The following is a 17654-nucleotide window of genomic DNA, read 5'->3' on the forward strand; positions in this document are numbered from 1 at the left end:
TAAACGTCTGTTAAGTGTTGACTTGGTAAGTAGGTTCATGAAAAAATCTAAAACATGTTGTACCTCCGTAAACACGAGGGCGGTCATATACGGCCAAAATCCTTAAGAAGACTTCACTTAAGCGTTTCGTGCTGCCACACCTCGCGCTTGAGAGACTATGTACAATCAAGAAAAATAGCCATGTCGGGACGAGGTGAATAGCTCGCGTCACGGTAAGACTGCCTCAGTCCCACTTATATCGAGGATCCCAGCATGGTCGCCTGACTGAGCCATCCACAAGGGTCCGCAGGGGACCGCCCACACTAAGGCTGCATTCCAATTAACCTAACAGAAATGGAGGTGAGACAAAGTCTATGAAAGAACAAAAATTCAAGAGTAAACCTAACAGATATGGAGGTGAGACAAAGTCTCTGCCCAACCAATTAACCAGCAAACAAAAAACTTAAAATGTGAAACTATGCTTAAGAAATAAGTGATGAGAAGGTTTCTTTTAAACTATTTCTTAAAAAACATGAAACATAGTTCTTTAAATGTGATGTACTCCCTCTGTCCCAAATTATAAGAGAAATTTATTTTTTTGATTCATTGAATAAATAATGTAGGTACTAATAATTAAAAAGACACACCAATGATAATTATTTATACATTAAAAATTGATAGTGATATTCAATTATTCATTTAAAAACAACTTTTATTTACCATAATGATAGTCATTTAAAAACGGAGAATATCATCTCTATTATATTAAACAAATTATATCTAACTTGTGCATTTTATATAGAAGTTTATATTTCTTATCTCTATATTATTATTATTATTATTATTATTATTATTATTATTATTATTATTATTATTATTATTATTATTATTATTATTATTTATTTTATTTTTTTAATGATTATGAGGGACTAATCTTATCTCTTTATCTTAGTTTATACCCGCTCTAATTTCTTTCTTTATACTTTCTTCTCACCCAAAAACACTCTCGAATTTTGTTTTGTTTTACTAATAATAGCTGGACTTGCTGTGTTTGTGGTTACATTTTTCTAAGATTTGGATAGATTGATCAATACAAAACTTTGTCATTTTTCAAATGTCCTGTCTTGTATTAGAATAATACTAATATTAGCACCTTATTCATGACTATAGCTCAAAGGTAGCTAATCCTTTCCCTCAATGGTCCCAAATATATGTTTTGTCAGATCATAATATACTATCATTTAATTTTACTGGTTCTGTAATTTTTCCAAAAAACACTTAAAAGTCACAAAAATATATACATCTAAGTATATTGTAAAGTAAAATCGAGAAGATCAAATTAATTGAGTCGAAACATCTTATATATATTTGTTTAAAATCTTACGAAAATTCAAAAATGACATCAGGAGTTCTCATCTGTATGCAACATAAACTTTTTCGCAATAAATTTCACGAAAATATCTACATTTTTTCCTAAGATTTTTAGGATCTAAATTTTTTATTGAAGGAATATGCTGAATTACATCCATAAAAATGTCATGATATGGTTTTCATTATGCATTCTTGATTAGAGATATCATGAATAAATCAACTTTAAGAGTAAGTTAAAATGAACTTATCAAACCAAAATTTTCTTAAACATTAATTTTGATAGTGATATATTGTGCAATCTAATATACTTTTGATTCAGTCACATGTACAGTAAGGTCTATCAATGTGTTTGTTTTGGAATTATATACCTAATCTTGTTGGAATTACTTGACGTACTCCATCATTGATTTGGCTTTTGAGTACGTAATACTATGACCAATAATGTTGATATCCCAAAAACTATACAATATGTAACAGTAAATATATAAAATTTGAATTTTTTATATTTAGTTATTATTTAATTACTGTTAAAATAATTTTAAAATATATTTATAAATGGAAGGAATCTTAACTTGCAAACAAATTTATGTAAGATTGAACAGGATTCAATTCAAAATTCTAAGCCTTTATAAAATCCTATAAAATTGGAGAGTGATTTGTTAAAATGTGAAGAGCATATAGTTCACAACTCTTGATAATAATCACTTCTATGAGCTTGTTCTCCTGAAGTGAGGACCACAAACATTCATATTCAAGCTTCAAAAATGGACTACTTTTCGAACTCAATCGGTAACTTCAATTCCTATTTTTCTTCTTCTAAACTTTAGTATCATGTAAATTATGTAACAGTTTTATGATTTTTTTGCATCATTTAGTTTATGTATATCAGACTTATCATGAGTTCTTAATAATGATTTCTTGTTCACATTAGTCAACTTTGTAACATTGATTAATTGTTTCTCTTTAATGGTTCATATATATATATATGCAGGTGAATTTTCATGGATTTGTTTGAAGAATTTTGATTTCAGTTCTTTATGTTCTCAGAGAAGCTTAATAGACATTATCAATATACTCTTTCTATGTGTCTACTACTTATCTTTGATTATCACATTCATCAGAAAAAGTTCTACGAACGAAAGCCAAAGAAAATGCTGGATTTTCCTTGTTGTTTCAATCTGTTGTGGTGTTATTAGCATTGCGTTTTTCGGTATTGGATTGTGGAATCTTGTAGCTGAAGTTGATGACTCTGAGCAAATGAAATGGTTAACTTGCGTTGTAAGAGGAATCATTTGGATTTCTTTTTCTGTTTCTTTGATTGTTCAGAGAGTTAAAGGGATAAGACTATTAAACTCTATATGGTGGCTATCTTCTTCTGTATTGGTTTCAGTTCTCAACATTGAAATTCTGTTACAAAATCATGCAGTTGAAACTTTTGATATTGTACAGTGGCTTGTGCATTTTCTTCTTCTATATTGTGCCTTCAAAAATCTAAGTTATTTAGGAAATAATAGTGTCCAAGAAGCTTTATCTGAGCCACTATTAGCGCAAAAAGTCGAAACAAAACAAACCGGACTAGGTCATGCTACTTTTCTCAGTAAGTTGATTTTCTCTTGGATTAATTCGTTACTCGGTTTAGGTTACTCAAAGCCACTAGATCTTGAAGAGATTCCTTCTCTTGTTTCTGAAGACGACGCAAACATGGCTTATCAAAAATTTGTGCATGCTTGGGAATCACTTGTTAGAGAGAGGACTAAGAATAATACAAAGAGTTTGGTTCTTTGGTCTATAGTTAGAACTTACTTAAAAGAAAATATACTAATAGCGTTTTATGGATTAATCAGAACGATTTCTGTTGTAGTTTCGCCTCTAATACTCTATGCTTTTGTTAACTACTCATATAGAACTGAGGCAGATCTTAGAAAAGGTCTTTCCATAGTTGGTATTTTGATTGTCACCAAAGTGTGTGAGTCTTTGTTTCAAAGACATTGGTTTTTTAACTCAAGGAGGTCAGGAATGAAAATGAGATCAGCTCTGATGGTAGCAGTTTATCGAAAGCAGCTCAAGCTTTCAAGCTCGGCGAGGGCGCGACACTCGGCTGGGGAAATTGTGAATTACATTGCTGTTGATGCTTATAGAATGGGGGAATTTCCATGGTGGTTTCATATAGCATGGACTTCTGCATTGCAGCTTGTTCTTTCTATCGGTATCCTTTTCGGCGTTGTTGGTATCGGTGCTCTTCCCGGTTTGGTCCCTCTTCTTATATGTGGATTTCTCAATGTACCATTTGCAAGGATCCTACAAAATTGTCAGTCGCAGTTTATGATTGCACAAGACGAACGTCTTCGAACTACTTCGGAGATTCTAAATAGTATGAAGATCATTAAGTTACAATCATGGGAAGAGAAATTCAAGAACTTAGTCGAGTCTCTACGTGATAGAGAGTTCATATGGCTGTCTAAGGTGCAGATCTTGAATGCTTTTAGTTCATTTCTATATTGGATGTCTCCTACAGTTGTTTCTGCTGTTGTGTTCCTTGGATGTGCTGTTACCAAGAGTGCACCATTGAATGCTGAAACTATTTTCACAGTTCTTGCAACATTGAGGAACATGGGAGATCCTGTTAAAATGGTCCCACAGGCTCTATCCATTATGATTCAAGTTAAGGTTTCCTTCGATCGTCTTAATAACTTTTTGCTTGATGAAGAACTAAACAATGATGATAGTGAAAGGAAGCATAAGCAATGGTTGGTTAATGCTGTGGAAATTCAAGATGGAAACTTCATTTGGGATCATGGATCTGCGTCTCCAACTTTAGTAGATGTGAATTTAGAAATCAAATGGAGACATAAAATTGCAGTTTGTGGACCAGTTGGAGCTGGAAAATCATCGCTTTTGTATGCCATACTAGGAGAGATACCTAAGATCTCTGGAACTGTAAGTTTCCTATATAACACATAAATTTCTACTATGCCAAATTCATATGAATAAGCATAGTATTAGTATCTTACACTTTCCCACTATATGATATTTCTCTATAATGGAAAACAGGTTAATGTAGGTGGCACTCTTGCATATGTTTCCCAATCTGCATGGATCCAAAGTGGAACGGTTCGAGATAATATACTCTTTGGCAAGCCAATGGACAAAACAAGATATGAGAAAGCAATCAAAGCTTGTGCCTTAGATAAGGATATCAATGATTTTAGCCATGGCGATCTTACAGAAATTGGTCAGAGAGGGATTAACATGAGTGGAGGACAAAAGCAAAGGATTCAACTAGCTAGAGCAGTCTACAACGATGCTGATATCTATCTTCTTGATGATCCTTTCAGTGCAGTTGATGCACATACAGCTGCAATACTATTCAATGTAAGCGAATATCACTTTTATCATACTAATTAATTACTCATAGTAAAACTATTGTTGTTATATCTAAAACTAACTGCATCTACGATATTATAGGACTGTGTCATGACTGCTCTAAGAGAGAAAACGGTCATTCTTGTTACTCATCAAGTGGAGTTTCTATCAGAAGTTGATACTATCTTGGTAAAGTATTTCAACTGGATGCCTATTTATATGACATTTGAACATAATTTAAGTATTTAACATGATGAACACAAATTCTAGGTAATGGAGGGTGGAAAAGTTATTCAATCAGGTAGTTATGAGAATCTCTTGACATCAGGAACGGCCTTTGAACTACTTGTGAGTGCTCATAATGATACAATTACAGAGTTGAATCAAGATAATGAAAATAAAAGAGGTTCTGAAATTGAGGTTTTGTCGTCTAATCCTCAAGACTCTAATGTTGGAGATATTTCTAGTCCAATTGGGGCACAGCTTACACAAGAGGAAGAAAAAATGGTTGGTAATGTTGGATGGAAGCCATTCTGGGATTATATTACATATTCCAAAGGGACACTCATGTTGTGTTTCATCATGTTAGTACAATCTGCTTTTCTGGCTTTCCAAACTGCATCAACCTTTTGGCTCGCTATAGCCATTGAAATTCCAAAAGTAACCAATGCCACCTTGATCGGAGTTTATGCATTAATTTCTTTTGCTAGTACCGCTTTTGTATTTGCAAGGTCTTACTTGACTGCACTTCTTGGACTAAAAGCTTCTACTGCTTTCTTCTCAAGCTTCACTACAGCTATCTTCAATGCTCCAATGCTTTTCTTTGATTCAACGCCCGTGGGAAGGATTTTAACCAGAGTAAGATTTTTTCCGTTCATTACTATTTCATAACCCCTCATAGTTAGACCGATATTTTCTTCTCTTTTTCGCAGGCTTCATCTGATTTGAGTATTTTGGACTTCGATATACCTCCTTCCATCACCTTTGTAGCATCTGTAGCAATTGAAGTTTTGGTGGTTATTTCAATAATGGCTTCAATCACATGGCAAGTTCTCATTGTTGCTGTTCCTGCAATGGTTGCATCAATATACTTTCAGGTTATCCACTTTCCAATCTTTCTTGTTTGCTTATTCTCTTACCATGGTTGATCATTGAGTTAGTATCTTAATTCTTTTGTTCTTAACAGCAATATTATCAAGCCACTGCAAGGGAACTGATACGGATCAACGGAACAACCAAAGCTCCAGTCATGAATTTTGCAGCCGAGACATCACTTGGAGTGGTCACTGTAAGAGCATACAGCATGGTGGACAGATTTTTCCAAAACTACTTAACACTTGTGAACACAGATGCTTCATTGTTCTTTCATTCCAATGCTGCAATGGAATGGGTAGTTTTAAGGATTGAAGCACTTCAAAGTTTGACTGTCATCACTGCATCTTTGTTGATCATTCTACTTCCTCACGGATACGTATCCCCAGGTAACAATATAGTACCTCCGTCACTAATTATAAGTTCCTTTTCGAACTAAAATTTCTCTAAATACAAATACAATGACAAGATTTTGTTCTGTGCAGGGCTTGTGGGAGTGTCTCTTTCCTATGCTTTTAGCTTGACAGAAGCTCAAATATTTTGGAGTAGATGGTTTTCCAACTTATCTAACTATATTGTCTCCGTTGAAAGAATCAAGCAATTCATTTATATACCAGCAGAGCCTCCTGCTATTGTGGATAGTAACCGGCCGCCATCTTCATGGCCTTCGAAGGGCAAGATTGATCTTCAAGGCTTAGAGGTACTGTTGCATCCACGTCTTCTTTTCGACCTCAACTTTCAATCTTGTCGCCTGTTTTTTTTGTGACAACTAGATAGAATACTGTTGTATGATAGCTGCTTTTCTATGTTGGTTTCAGATTAGATACCGTCCTAATGCTCCATTAGTCCTCAAGGGAATCACTTGTACATTTAAAGAAGGGAGTAGGGTAGGAGTTGTTGGAAGGACTGGAAGTGGAAAAAGTACACTTATAAGTGCTTTGTTCCGCTTAGTTGAGCCTTCACGAGGTGATATTCTTATTGATGGGATGAACATCTGCTCAATGGGGTTGAAGGATTTGAGAATGAGGCTAAGCATAATCCCTCAAGAACCAACTCTTTTCAAAGGCAGCATTAGGACAAATCTGGATCCTCTAGGCCTGTACTCTGATGACGAAATATGGAAGGTGAATGAACTAACTTTAAAAATGATAGAAAAATATGTAACTACTAAATGTTGTCGAATTTTAATTATTACATGAGCCATTTAATTATAGTTGGTTCGAATGTTTAGGCTGTGGAAAAATGTCAGCTTAAGGAAACAATCAGCAAGCTACCAAGTCTCTTGGACTCTTCAGGTAAATCTTTGGCAATAATCTAATGCATGCAGCATACTCTTTCAACATATATAATCATTATTCAGTTTTACTATATGATTTTGCAACGAACAAAGTGTAATTCTGATAAGTTTTGCAGTGAGCGATGAAGGTGGAAACTGGAGCTTGGGACAAAGACAATTGTTTTGTCTTGGAAGAGTTCTACTTAAGAGAAACCGAATTCTTGTTCTGGACGAAGCTACGGCCTCCATTGACTCTGCTACAGATGCCATTCTACAAAGAGTAATTAGACAAGAATTTGCAGAATGCACAGTTATAACGGTTGCTCATAGAGTTCCAACTGTAATAGACAGTGACATGGTCATGGTCCTCTCTTATGGTATGCTAATTCCTTAATCTTCTCTACTTTTGTTTTCAAGTACTATTTTTTGCCTCATAATATTTGGCTGGTTATTATTGAAGGGAAAGTGGTGGAATATGATGAGCCTTCAAAGCTAATGGACACCAACTCTTCATTCTCTAAGCTGGTAGCTGAATATTGGTCCAGCTGCAAGAAGAATTCATTCCCAAATATTAGTAGGCAGCAACAATGAGTAATGGATTTATGGAAAATAAAAATTATAAATAAGCTGAAGAAAAATGGTTCACATCCAAGTATATATAAAATAAATCTATTAGACCCTAAACAGGTATTGTGGAGATGTTGCTCAGCAGATTCATTCAGGACTATTCTTGCTGCATAAGAAACTTGTCCAAAACTCTTATCTTGTGTAAGGACAATCATTATCAAAGACAAAATTAGATTCTTTAAGGAGGTTGTATAAATATTTTGCAATTTGTGAGAAGTGTTGCAATTTCTTTGATAGACTTCAGTGATTTAAATGGGTAATAACCATAACTATAGTATTAAACTATTAATTTAAGGGAATTTCTTTTCCAACTTTAGAGTGTGTTTGGATGGAGCATTTTAATGAGGGAAAGTAATTTTTTGAGGGAATTTAAAATGATTTGACCAAAATCTATTGTTTGGATACAAAAATGAAGAATTGTTAAAATGATGGAAATTTATGGAGTATTTCATCTAAGTTAAATTTAATCATTTTGAAATGACACCAAAAACCAAAGAATTTGAAATTCCTCTCATGTTCCATAGAATGTATTTGTCATTATTATTTCTTCAAATTTTATAAATTAGTCCTCATATTTTCCAAAATTATAAAATTGACCCCAAAAATTTTCAAAAAATTGCAAATTGGTCCTTAATAATTTTTAATATTTACAATTTGGTCCTTCAAATTTTTAAAAATTGCAATTTGGTCCCTACTTTTTAATTTTTTAATTTGTTCCAAAAAATTATATTTTATAAAAAATGACCCCAAAAATCTAAAATGAATTACCTTAATACTTCATCCAAACAAAATAATTTAAAATGAATGAATTTCAATTGAATCATTTGAATTGCTTTGAATTTTAAATTCCTTTAAAATTTCTAATTACCTCATCCAAACACACTCTTAGGGATTTTGGCTCAGGAAGATAGGAATTTTAATGAAGGGAAAGAATGCCGTTCAACTATCTCCACGTTTCTGAGCTTGGTTTTGAATGGTTTAACAGAGTAAAATTCAGAAAGTATAATTATGAACAAGAAAATAAATGTATTCTTTGGATAAAAGAGAACTCGTCGGGATTGGATTTCATCTACCGTAAACTAGATTAAAAGCTTTCAAATTTTTTATGCCTGTCCCTTTCTCCCTTCTCTCGACACACTCTATCACATTGGATCTAATTAATTTTCTTAGTTGCCTCACTTGCACCCCATGAATTTTTTTTTAGTTATATATGATAAGTTGTATATGGGTTGTTATTAGTTATGGCCAAATGAACATAACAAAAGTGATTACGAAGTTAATTCAATTTTTACTTTTTCAATTGCTTTAAGTATATAAATACTGCTATTAAATGACTAAGTGAACAAAATAATAGTATTACGCATTAAAGGAGTTAAAGATCATGGAGAAAAAAAATTTAAAAAATATATTTTATTATAATATAAACCCACCATTAATGGGACCTACTTTCAACTCCATAATAGACACAACACTATCTTAGTAAATGCTTCTTGTATTAATTTTAACATATTTAATGTATATAGAGACATTGCGGAAACAGATCACTTGCAGTCATTTCTCTTGTCGTTCATCTAATGGTTCATAATTAATAAAAAATAAATAAATAAAATAGTTGTTTTCAAAAAAGATAAGAAAAATACTAGATGAATGGTTGAGATAAGAAATGGATGAATAGCAACATCAAAAGAGCTAGAGAGGATCAAATCCAAACATTATATATATTGCATGGATCAAGTATGATTGGAATTCAATTTTCTTGGTGTACAAATGTACCAAAATTTGTATACTAAATAAATTATGACCACTTATTAACTCTCGACGTGTCAAAGTTGTCGAGTGCTTTTAGCATTTAGAAATGAATAATACTTAAATAGACACAACAATAATTTTGGACATATTTAATCTAGAAATTGAACCGGACCAGTAAACTGATCAGTTTCCAGTTCAACCGGTCTGACCGACCGGTCTGATCAAGTTTTTAAAACACTGTTTTAGAGTGACAATGACCAAATATTCATAACAAACTCGTTATTATTGAACAAACCATAATAAATTACAAAAACTTTTTAAGAGTCGTATTATATCCGATTTATATCTGAACAATGACCATTGATATACAACACTAAAATAGGAGTTTAATACACTCAGATTAAGTCCAAAGTTGTAAGATAAAGCTTTTGGAGAATTTGATAGCCAGCGAAGCTTACTCCCAACCCAAATGGACAATATCAGGCAAAAATATCATTGGACAAAAAAGAGATCTCATAGCCTTTAGAAAAATAAGGAGTTGTAGCTTTAGAACAGTGAATCCAAGCTGTTGAATATGTGCTATCATGTTCAATCATTGGTCCCTTACTGAAAATCACTGATTATGAAATACTCAGGTCCACACTTTGGTTATCATTTTTTCTACGGAAATTCAGAATTTATTACCGAAATATACTTTTGAACAAAATGAAAGTATAACTCATCTACGAAAAATTATGGTGTATTTGAAATATGTTCGGAAATATTTTTTTTTGAATTTGAGAGGTATTTTTGAATTTCTATAGAATGACTCTCTACCACGTAAGATGGGAGAAACATTCACCAAAATGTATCTCACATACAATCAAGTACTCGGATTCTCACAATTAATAGGGTAAGAACTTCTACGATGATTAAGAAATGATTCAATTCGGTCACGACTTTGCTTTAAGTAGGCCCAAAAATATTAAAATAAAAAACCATTACAGCTACCACCAATTAATAAGCCTTAGATCCTTCCATGTTCACGACTCTTGTTAATACTCACAGCTCAGAGTTTATTCTGGTGAATTGAGAAACACAAACCATTCATATTCAAGCTCCAAAAATGTCTTACTTTGAGAACTCAATAGGTAACTTTTATTCTTTTTCATTCTATACTACTGTGTGTGTTATGAATTAGCAAACACTATACATCTTCTTCTAACCTATAATATATCTACTCATTTGATTATTTCTTGTTCAAGCATTTTATGTCTTCCTAACTTTTCACACTGTTATTGGGTTGGTTATTTGTTGAGCATGCCTGATATTCATTCACCTATAAATGAGTAATACTTGAGCATGTTAAAATTTGTATGAATGAATAAAATTATTTATTCATATTTAACATTAAGTATTTACACTACTAAAAGTATTGAATAATTTTATTTAAAAGGAATTAAATGGATAATAGTCTAAAAAGTAATTAATTAAGTACTATAGTTTTGATCACATACATAGCACTGGAATGCAATGAATTGATTTGGGGCCCAAAAAGAAAAAAATTGCTTAAAAATATCTCATAAAGTTTATTTTCCTCCCATTAATATATTTAGATATGCACCAATACATGGATATGATCTATTTTTTATAGTGTTAAAAATTTAAAGAATCTTCAATTTTATTGGTATGTAAATAAATAATCACCAAAATTTAATGATATCATCATATTGTATAGCTTATGCTATTTTTCTTATAAACATTTATATAGAGACACTTCTCCTATTAATTGAAATTTTTGGTTCCGTCACTAAACTTAGCTTAGTAATAGAAAAATTAGGCATCAGATAATTTGTACTGTATAACCTATGCAGTTTTTAAACACAGTTTGTAACTGTACACTGTAATATATGAACATATATGAACTCCATAAGTATTTGAACAAAATATTTAGAAAAGATAGGATAAAAACTCACAAAAACAAATAAGATACAAGCGTCAAGAATTAATACTGAAAGAGATATATATGAATGTATAATTTTAATCTCTTTTTTACCTGATTTTTCTAAAATTATTTACACATAGTATACATAAATTTTTACATTCTTTTCCATTTTTTATTATTTAAATTTATATTATAACATTTATTGGTTTAAATATTTTGGATATGTTGAATAATTTAATTTAAAATTTTCAAAATTCAACAATAAAATTCTTAAGAACTTTATTAATGTTATAAAAAGATTTAAAATGATATCTCATTAATTATTGATGGATTTATTTAAATAAAAAAAGAAATTTTTATAACACACCCTCTCACGCCTATAATTAAACATCTTAAACATCTAGAGCGCAGATATATATTGTCCGTGATTTGATAGTCATAACTTAAAAGTAGGTGGTCCAATAGGAATGTGTGAGTTTCGACAAACTCAACTTTATAAAACAACTTCTCTTATAAAAATATTAAGACTATATATTGTGTCATATGTGAGATTTTGATAACATGTACTATATTGCTCATACTATAAATAAATTGTTTTCTGCATTTATTTATCTATTTTATTAGAGGCATGTATGTTGTTCTAACAATATTCAACCTTAAAACATGAATTAGTTGTACTCTTTAATCTATTATATACATGCAATGCAGGTGAAATTTCTGAGCCATTTCTACCTCAAAAAGTTGAAACAAAACAAACAGGACTATGTCATGCTACTTTTCTCAGTAAATTGATTTTCTCTTGGATTAATTCTTTACTCACTTTAGGTTATTCAAAACCACTCATTCTTGAAGACATACCTTCCCTTGTTTCTGAAGATGAGGCTAACATAGCCTATCAAAATTTTGTCAAATCTTGGGAATCACTTATTATAAAGAATAATACAAAGAGTTTGGTTCTTTGGTCTATAGTTATAACTTTCTTAAAAGAAAACATATTAATAGCATTTTATGGATTAATCAGAACTATTTCTGTTGTGATTTCACCTTTAATACTATATGCTTTTGTCAAGTATTCTAATAGAACTGAGGCAGATCTCAGAGTAGGTCTTTCTATAGTTGGTTTCTTGATTGTCTCAAAAGTGTTTGACTCTTTGTCTCAAAGACATTGGTATTTTAACTCAAGGAGGTCAGGTATGAAAATGAGATCAGCTTTGATGGTAGCAATTTATCGAAAGCAGCTAAAACTTTCTAGTTCGGCGCGAACAAGACACTCGGCCGGCGAGATTGTGAATTACATTGCAGTTGATGCTTATAGAATGGGAGAATTTCCATGGTGGTTTCATATAGCATGGACTTCTGCATTGCAACTTGTTCTTTCCGTTGTTATTCTTTTTGGTGTTGTTGGTATTGGTGCACTTCCTGGTTTGGTCCCTCTTCTTATCTGTGGATTTCTCAATGTACCATTTGCAAGAATCTTACAAAATTGTCAGACACAGTTTATGATTGCACAGGACGAACGTCTTCGATCAACTTCGGAGGTTCTAAATAGTATGAAGATCATTAAGTTACAATCATGGGAAGAAAAATTCAAGAACTTAATTGAGTCGCTACGCGAGAAAGAGTTCAAATGGTTGTCTAAGGTGCAGATTTTGAAAGCTTCTAGTACATTTCTTTATTGGATGTCTCCTACAGTTATTTCTGCTGTTGTGTTCCTTGGATGTGCTGTTACCAATAGTGCACCATTGAATGCTGAAACTATTTTCACAGTTATTTCAACATTGAGAAACATGGGAGAGCCTGTTAAAATGATTCCACAGGCTCTATCCATTCTTATTCAAGTTAAGGTTTCCTTTGATCGTCTTAATAACTTTTTGCTTGATGAAGAGCTAAACAAAGATGATAGTGAAAGAAACCTAAAGCAATGTTCGGTTAATGCAGTGGAAATTCAAGATGGTAACTTCATTTGGGATCATGAATCTGTGTCTCCAACTTTAATGGATGTGAATCTAGAAATCAAATGGGGGCAAAAAATAGCAGTTTGTGGACCAGTTGGTGCTGGAAAATCATCACTTTTGTATGCAATACTAGGAGAGATTCCCAAGATTTCAGGAACTGTAAGTTACCAATAGAGCCTATTTAGATTTTGTACCATGCAAAATTCATATGAATAAACATAGTATCTTCAAAATTTTCACCATATGATATTTCACTGTAATGGGAAACAGGTAAATGTAGGTGGCACTCTTGCTTATGTTTCCCAATCTGCATGGATCCAGAGTGGAACAGTTCGAGATAATATACTCTTTGGCAAGCCAATGGACAAAACAAGATACGAGAAAGCAATTAAGGCTTGTGCCTTAGACAAGGATATCAATGATTTTAGCCATGGTGATCTTACAGAAATTGGTCAGAGAGGGATTAACTTGAGTGGAGGGCAAAAGCAAAGGATTCAACTAGCTAGAGCAGTCTACAATGATGCTGACATCTATCTTCTTGATGATCCTTTCAGTGCAGTTGATGCACATACAGCTGCAATACTCTTCAATGTAAAGAACTATGACTTTCATTATGCTAATTAATTAATGATAATAAAATTATTGTCCTCATTTTGTTGTATCAAAAACTAACTGCATCTACGACATTATAGGACTGTGTCATGACTGCTTTAAGGGAGAAAACAGTCGTTCTAGTTACTCATCAAGTGGAGTTTCTCTCAGAAGTTGATACTATCTTGGTAAAGTATTTCATTTGTATGCCGATTATATTATATTACATTTGAACTACAGTTTAACATGATGAACTCAAATTCTAGGTAATGGAGGATGGAAAAGTTATTCAATCAGACACGTATGAGAATCTCCTGATATCTGGAACAACCTTTAAGCTTCTTGTGAGTGCTCATAATGACACAATTACTGAGTTGAATCAAGTTAATGGAACTAAAAGAGGTTCTGAAAATGAGAATTTGTCTAATCCTCAAGACTCTCATGGTTTTTATCTCACTAAAAATCAAAGTGAGGGAGAGATTTCTAGTATCAAGGGTCCGATTGGTTCACAACTTACAAAAGAGGAAGAAAAAGTGATTGGTAATATTGGATGGAGGCCATTCTGGGATTATATTAATTATTCCAAAGGGACATTTATGATGTGTTTGATCATATTAGGACAATCTGTTTTTTTGGCTTTGCAAACTGCATCAACCTTTTGGCTTGCTATAGCCATTGAAATTCCAAAAGTAACAAATGCCACTTTGATCGGAGTTTATACTTTAATTTCTTTTGCTAGTGTTGCTTTTGTATATGTGAGGTCTTACATTACTGCACTGCTTGGACTAAAAGCTTCTACAGCTTTCTTCTCAAGCTTCACTGCAGCTATCTTCAATGCTCCAATGTTGTTCTTTGATTCAACTCCTGTAGGAAGGATTTTAACTAGAGTGAGATTTTTTTTACTACCAATACGGGAAGAAATTTTGATTCATTTATTACTATGATTAGGCCATTATTTTCTCCTCTTTTGTGCAGGCTTCATCAGATTTGAGTATTTTGGACTTTGATATACCTTATTCCATCACCTATGTAGCATCTATGACAATTGAAATTGTGGTGATAATTTGTATAATGGTTTCAGTCACATGGCAAGTTCTCATTGTTGCTGTTCCTGCAATGGTTGCATCAATATACATTCAGGTTTATCCAACTTCCAGATTTTCTTGATTCCTTCTATGTCTAAGGTTGGATCGTTGAACTGGGAACTTCTTAATTTGTTTTTCTTTCCTAAAAGCTATATTATCAAGCTACTGCTAGGGAACTAATAAGGATCAATGGAACAACCAAAGCTCCAGTCATGAATTTTGCAGCTGAGACATCACTTGGAGTGGTTACTGTAAGAGCATTCAACATGGTGGACAATTTTTTCAAAAACTACTTAACACTTGTGGACACAGATGCTTCATTGTTCTTTCATACCAATGTGGCAATGGAATGGGCAATTTTAAGGATTGAAGCACTTCAAAGTTTGACTGCCATCACTGCAGCTTTGTTACTTATTCTACTTCCTCAGGGATATGTATCTCCAGGTAGTAAGATATTCTATGTTTAAATATACTTGCTTGGACAAACACATATTTAAACTTATAATATAAAGGTCAATTAACATCTACAATGGTAAAATTTAGATCAAGCTAATAGCTTGTGGCAACTCTCCTGTTCTGTGCAGGCCTTGTGGGTCTGTCTCTTTCTTATGCACTTCACTTGACAACGGCCCAAACATTTTGGAGTAGATGGTTTTCCGACATGTTAAATTATATTATATCTGTTGAAAGAATGAAGCAATTCATTCACATACCGGTTGAGCCTCCTGCCATTCTGGATAATAACCGGCCACCATCTTCGTGGCCTTCCAAAGGCAGGATTGATCTTCAAGACTTGGAGGTAAAGTTTCATCAATGACTTAGTGTACACATATTTGTTTTCAGCTTTTTATTTCTGAAGTGAACAGAAAAATTATGTTTTGATGGCAATTTTTTACATTGGTTTTAGATTAGGTATCGTCCTAATGCTCCATTAGTCCTCAAGGGAATTACTTGTACATTTAAAGAAGGGAGTAGGGTAGGAGTTGTTGGAAGGACTGGAAGTGGAAAAAGTACACTTATAAGTGCTTTGTTTCGCTTAGTTGAGCCTTCAAGAGGTGATATTCTTATTGATGCAATGAACATCTGCTCAATAGGGTTGAAGGATTTGAGAACGAGGCTAAGCATAATCCCTCAAGAACCAACTCTTTTCAAGGGCAGCATTAGGACAAATTTGGATCCTCTAGGTTTGTACTCAGATGATGAAATCTGGAAGGTAAATAAACTAGTTTTAAAAGGTAGAATAATATGTAGATATTAAATGTAGTAGAAATTTATAGGAGGAATTCAATAAGAACTGGTTCTATTTGATTAAATTTGATTTTCATGTTTAGGCTGTAGAGAAATGTCAGCTTAAGGAAACAATCAGCAAACTACCAAGTCTCTTGGACTCTTCTGGTTAGTTTTTAGCAACAATCTATTTCATGCAACTTACTCTTTCAACATTAATAAAACAATATAAATATAATAATTGAAGTTAAATCTTCTCCTTTCTGTTGTCTAGTATGTGATTTTGCAACCAATAAATGAGCTATGAAAGTGTAAGTCTGATAAGTTTTGCAGTGAGTGATGAAGGTGGAAACTGGAGCTTGGGACAAAGACAACTGTTTTGTCTTGGAAGAGTTCTACTTAAGAGAAACCAAATTCTTGTTCTGGATGAAGCTACTGCATCCATTGACTCTGCTACAGATGCCATTCTACAAAGAGTAATCAGACAAGAATTTGCAGAATGCACAGTTATAACAGTTGCTCATAGAGTTCCAACTGTAATAGACAGTGACATGGTCATGGTTCTCTCTTATGGTATGTTAATTGTTTAATCTTCTCTACTTTTGTTTTCAAGTACTTTTTTGTCTCATAAATTTTGGTTGGTTTATTGTTAAAGGGAAAGTGGTGGAGTATGATGAGCCTTCAAAGCTAATGGAAACCAACTCTTCATTCTCTAAACTCGTAGCTGAATATTGGTCCAGTTGCAGCAGGAAGAATTCATTCCCAAAGATTAGCAGGCAGCAGCAATGATAATATATTAAGCCTTAAGCAGGTATTGTAGAGAATAGAGAGCCTCTCAGCAGATTCAATCAGTATTATTTTGCTGCACAAAAATAATTGTCCATCACTCCTATCTAGTGTTAAAATTCTTTTCAATTTTGAGCCTGAAATAGTAGTCCACTTGTTATGAACAATGTCATAAATACCAAAGTGTAATATGCATTAGGTTGAACAAACAAAAGTTACAGATTCTGTATCAGAACAAAGTAGAACAAAAGTTACTGTCATGTTTACAAATTACTTCAATTCGGTCACTCTTTCAAATCATTTACTACTATCTTTGTCTTTAAACTTACATGCACAATTTCAAAACCGGTTCTTTTTTTGTTGACAGTTCAAGTCAGATCAAACTAGTAGTTATGTGCAACATCAGAAACTTTTTTTCAAATATATCAGTGTTCCAACTTCCAAGACATTACTAAGCGTCGAAAATTTTCTAACCAAAAACATGGTTCAGTAAGGTCGTAAGAATAATAGACTCAGCCATGTAAGCACCAAGTTGTTTCAGACACATTATTTATCTTTGAAACTTTGATGATAACAAATAGAAAAGAACAATATTTCTGATTACAAACAAATAAGATAGTATAATAAGC

At 32.8% G+C, this 17654-nt stretch overlaps 2 protein-coding genes across 4 annotated transcripts; both read left to right on the forward strand.

The window, feature by feature from the left end:
- Positions 1 to 1931: 1931 nt before the first annotated feature.
- LOC131616283 (ABC transporter C family member 8-like) lies at positions 1932 to 7944 on the forward strand. Its single transcript, XM_058887568.1, has 12 exons — positions 1932 to 2139; positions 2342 to 4287; positions 4402 to 4722; positions 4816 to 4902; positions 4984 to 5571; positions 5646 to 5810; positions 5900 to 6194; positions 6291 to 6505; positions 6624 to 6929; positions 7037 to 7100; positions 7219 to 7458; positions 7542 to 7944. Exons 1-12 carry the CDS (start codon positions 2115 to 2117, stop codon positions 7670 to 7672), a joined length of 4383 nt encoding a protein of 1460 aa, XP_058743551.1. The 5' UTR covers positions 1932 to 2114; the 3' UTR covers positions 7673 to 7944.
- A 2267-nt stretch (positions 7945 to 10211) lies between these two features.
- Positions 10212 to 17357, forward strand: LOC131616284 (ABC transporter C family member 8-like). Of its 3 annotated transcripts, none has more exons than XM_058887570.1 (12): positions 10212 to 10587; positions 12090 to 13495; positions 13607 to 13927; positions 14029 to 14115; positions 14194 to 14814; positions 14903 to 15067; positions 15162 to 15456; positions 15597 to 15811; positions 15920 to 16225; positions 16344 to 16407; positions 16585 to 16812; positions 16895 to 17357. In XM_058887570.1, the coding sequence occupies exons 1-12, from the start codon at positions 10563 to 10565 to the stop codon at positions 17026 to 17028; spliced, it is 3867 nt and encodes a 1288-aa protein (XP_058743553.1). In that variant the 5' UTR covers positions 10212 to 10562; the 3' UTR covers positions 17029 to 17357. The 3 variants fall into 3 exon arrangements, with proteins under 3 accessions (XP_058743553.1, XP_058743552.1, XP_058743554.1); XM_058887569.1 differs by having other exon boundaries at positions 10213 to 10587; positions 16573 to 16812; positions 16895 to 17356; XM_058887571.1 differs by lacking the exon at positions 10212 to 10587 and having other exon boundaries at positions 13081 to 13219; positions 13320 to 13495; positions 16573 to 16812; positions 16895 to 17348.
- The last annotated feature ends 297 nt before the right edge of the window (positions 17358 to 17654 follow it).

The sequence above is a fragment of the Vicia villosa genome, linkage group LG7 (assembly GCF_029867415.1).
Source record: "Vicia villosa cultivar HV-30 ecotype Madison, WI linkage group LG7, Vvil1.0, whole genome shotgun sequence".
Lineage (NCBI taxonomy): Eukaryota > Viridiplantae > Streptophyta > Magnoliopsida > Fabales > Fabaceae > Vicia > Vicia villosa.

Coding starts and splice junctions, on each gene's coding strand:
- LOC131616283 (XM_058887568.1), top strand. CDS start 2,115: ATGGACTACTTTTCGAACTCAATCG. Junction 2,140..2,341: donor CTACTTTTCGAACTCAATCG/GTAACTTCAATT, acceptor ATATATATGCAG/GTGAATTTTCATGGATTTGT. Junction 4,723..4,815: donor CAGCTGCAATACTATTCAAT/GTAAGCGAATAT, acceptor ACGATATTATAG/GACTGTGTCATGACTGCTCT.
- LOC131616284 (XM_058887569.1), top strand. CDS start 10,563: ATGTCTTACTTTGAGAACTCAATAG. Junction 13,496..13,606: donor TTCCCAAGATTTCAGGAACT/GTAAGTTACCAA, acceptor AATGGGAAACAG/GTAAATGTAGGTGGCACTCT. Junction 15,068..15,161: donor TTGCATCAATATACATTCAG/GTTTATCCAACT, acceptor CTTTCCTAAAAG/CTATATTATCAAGCTACTGC.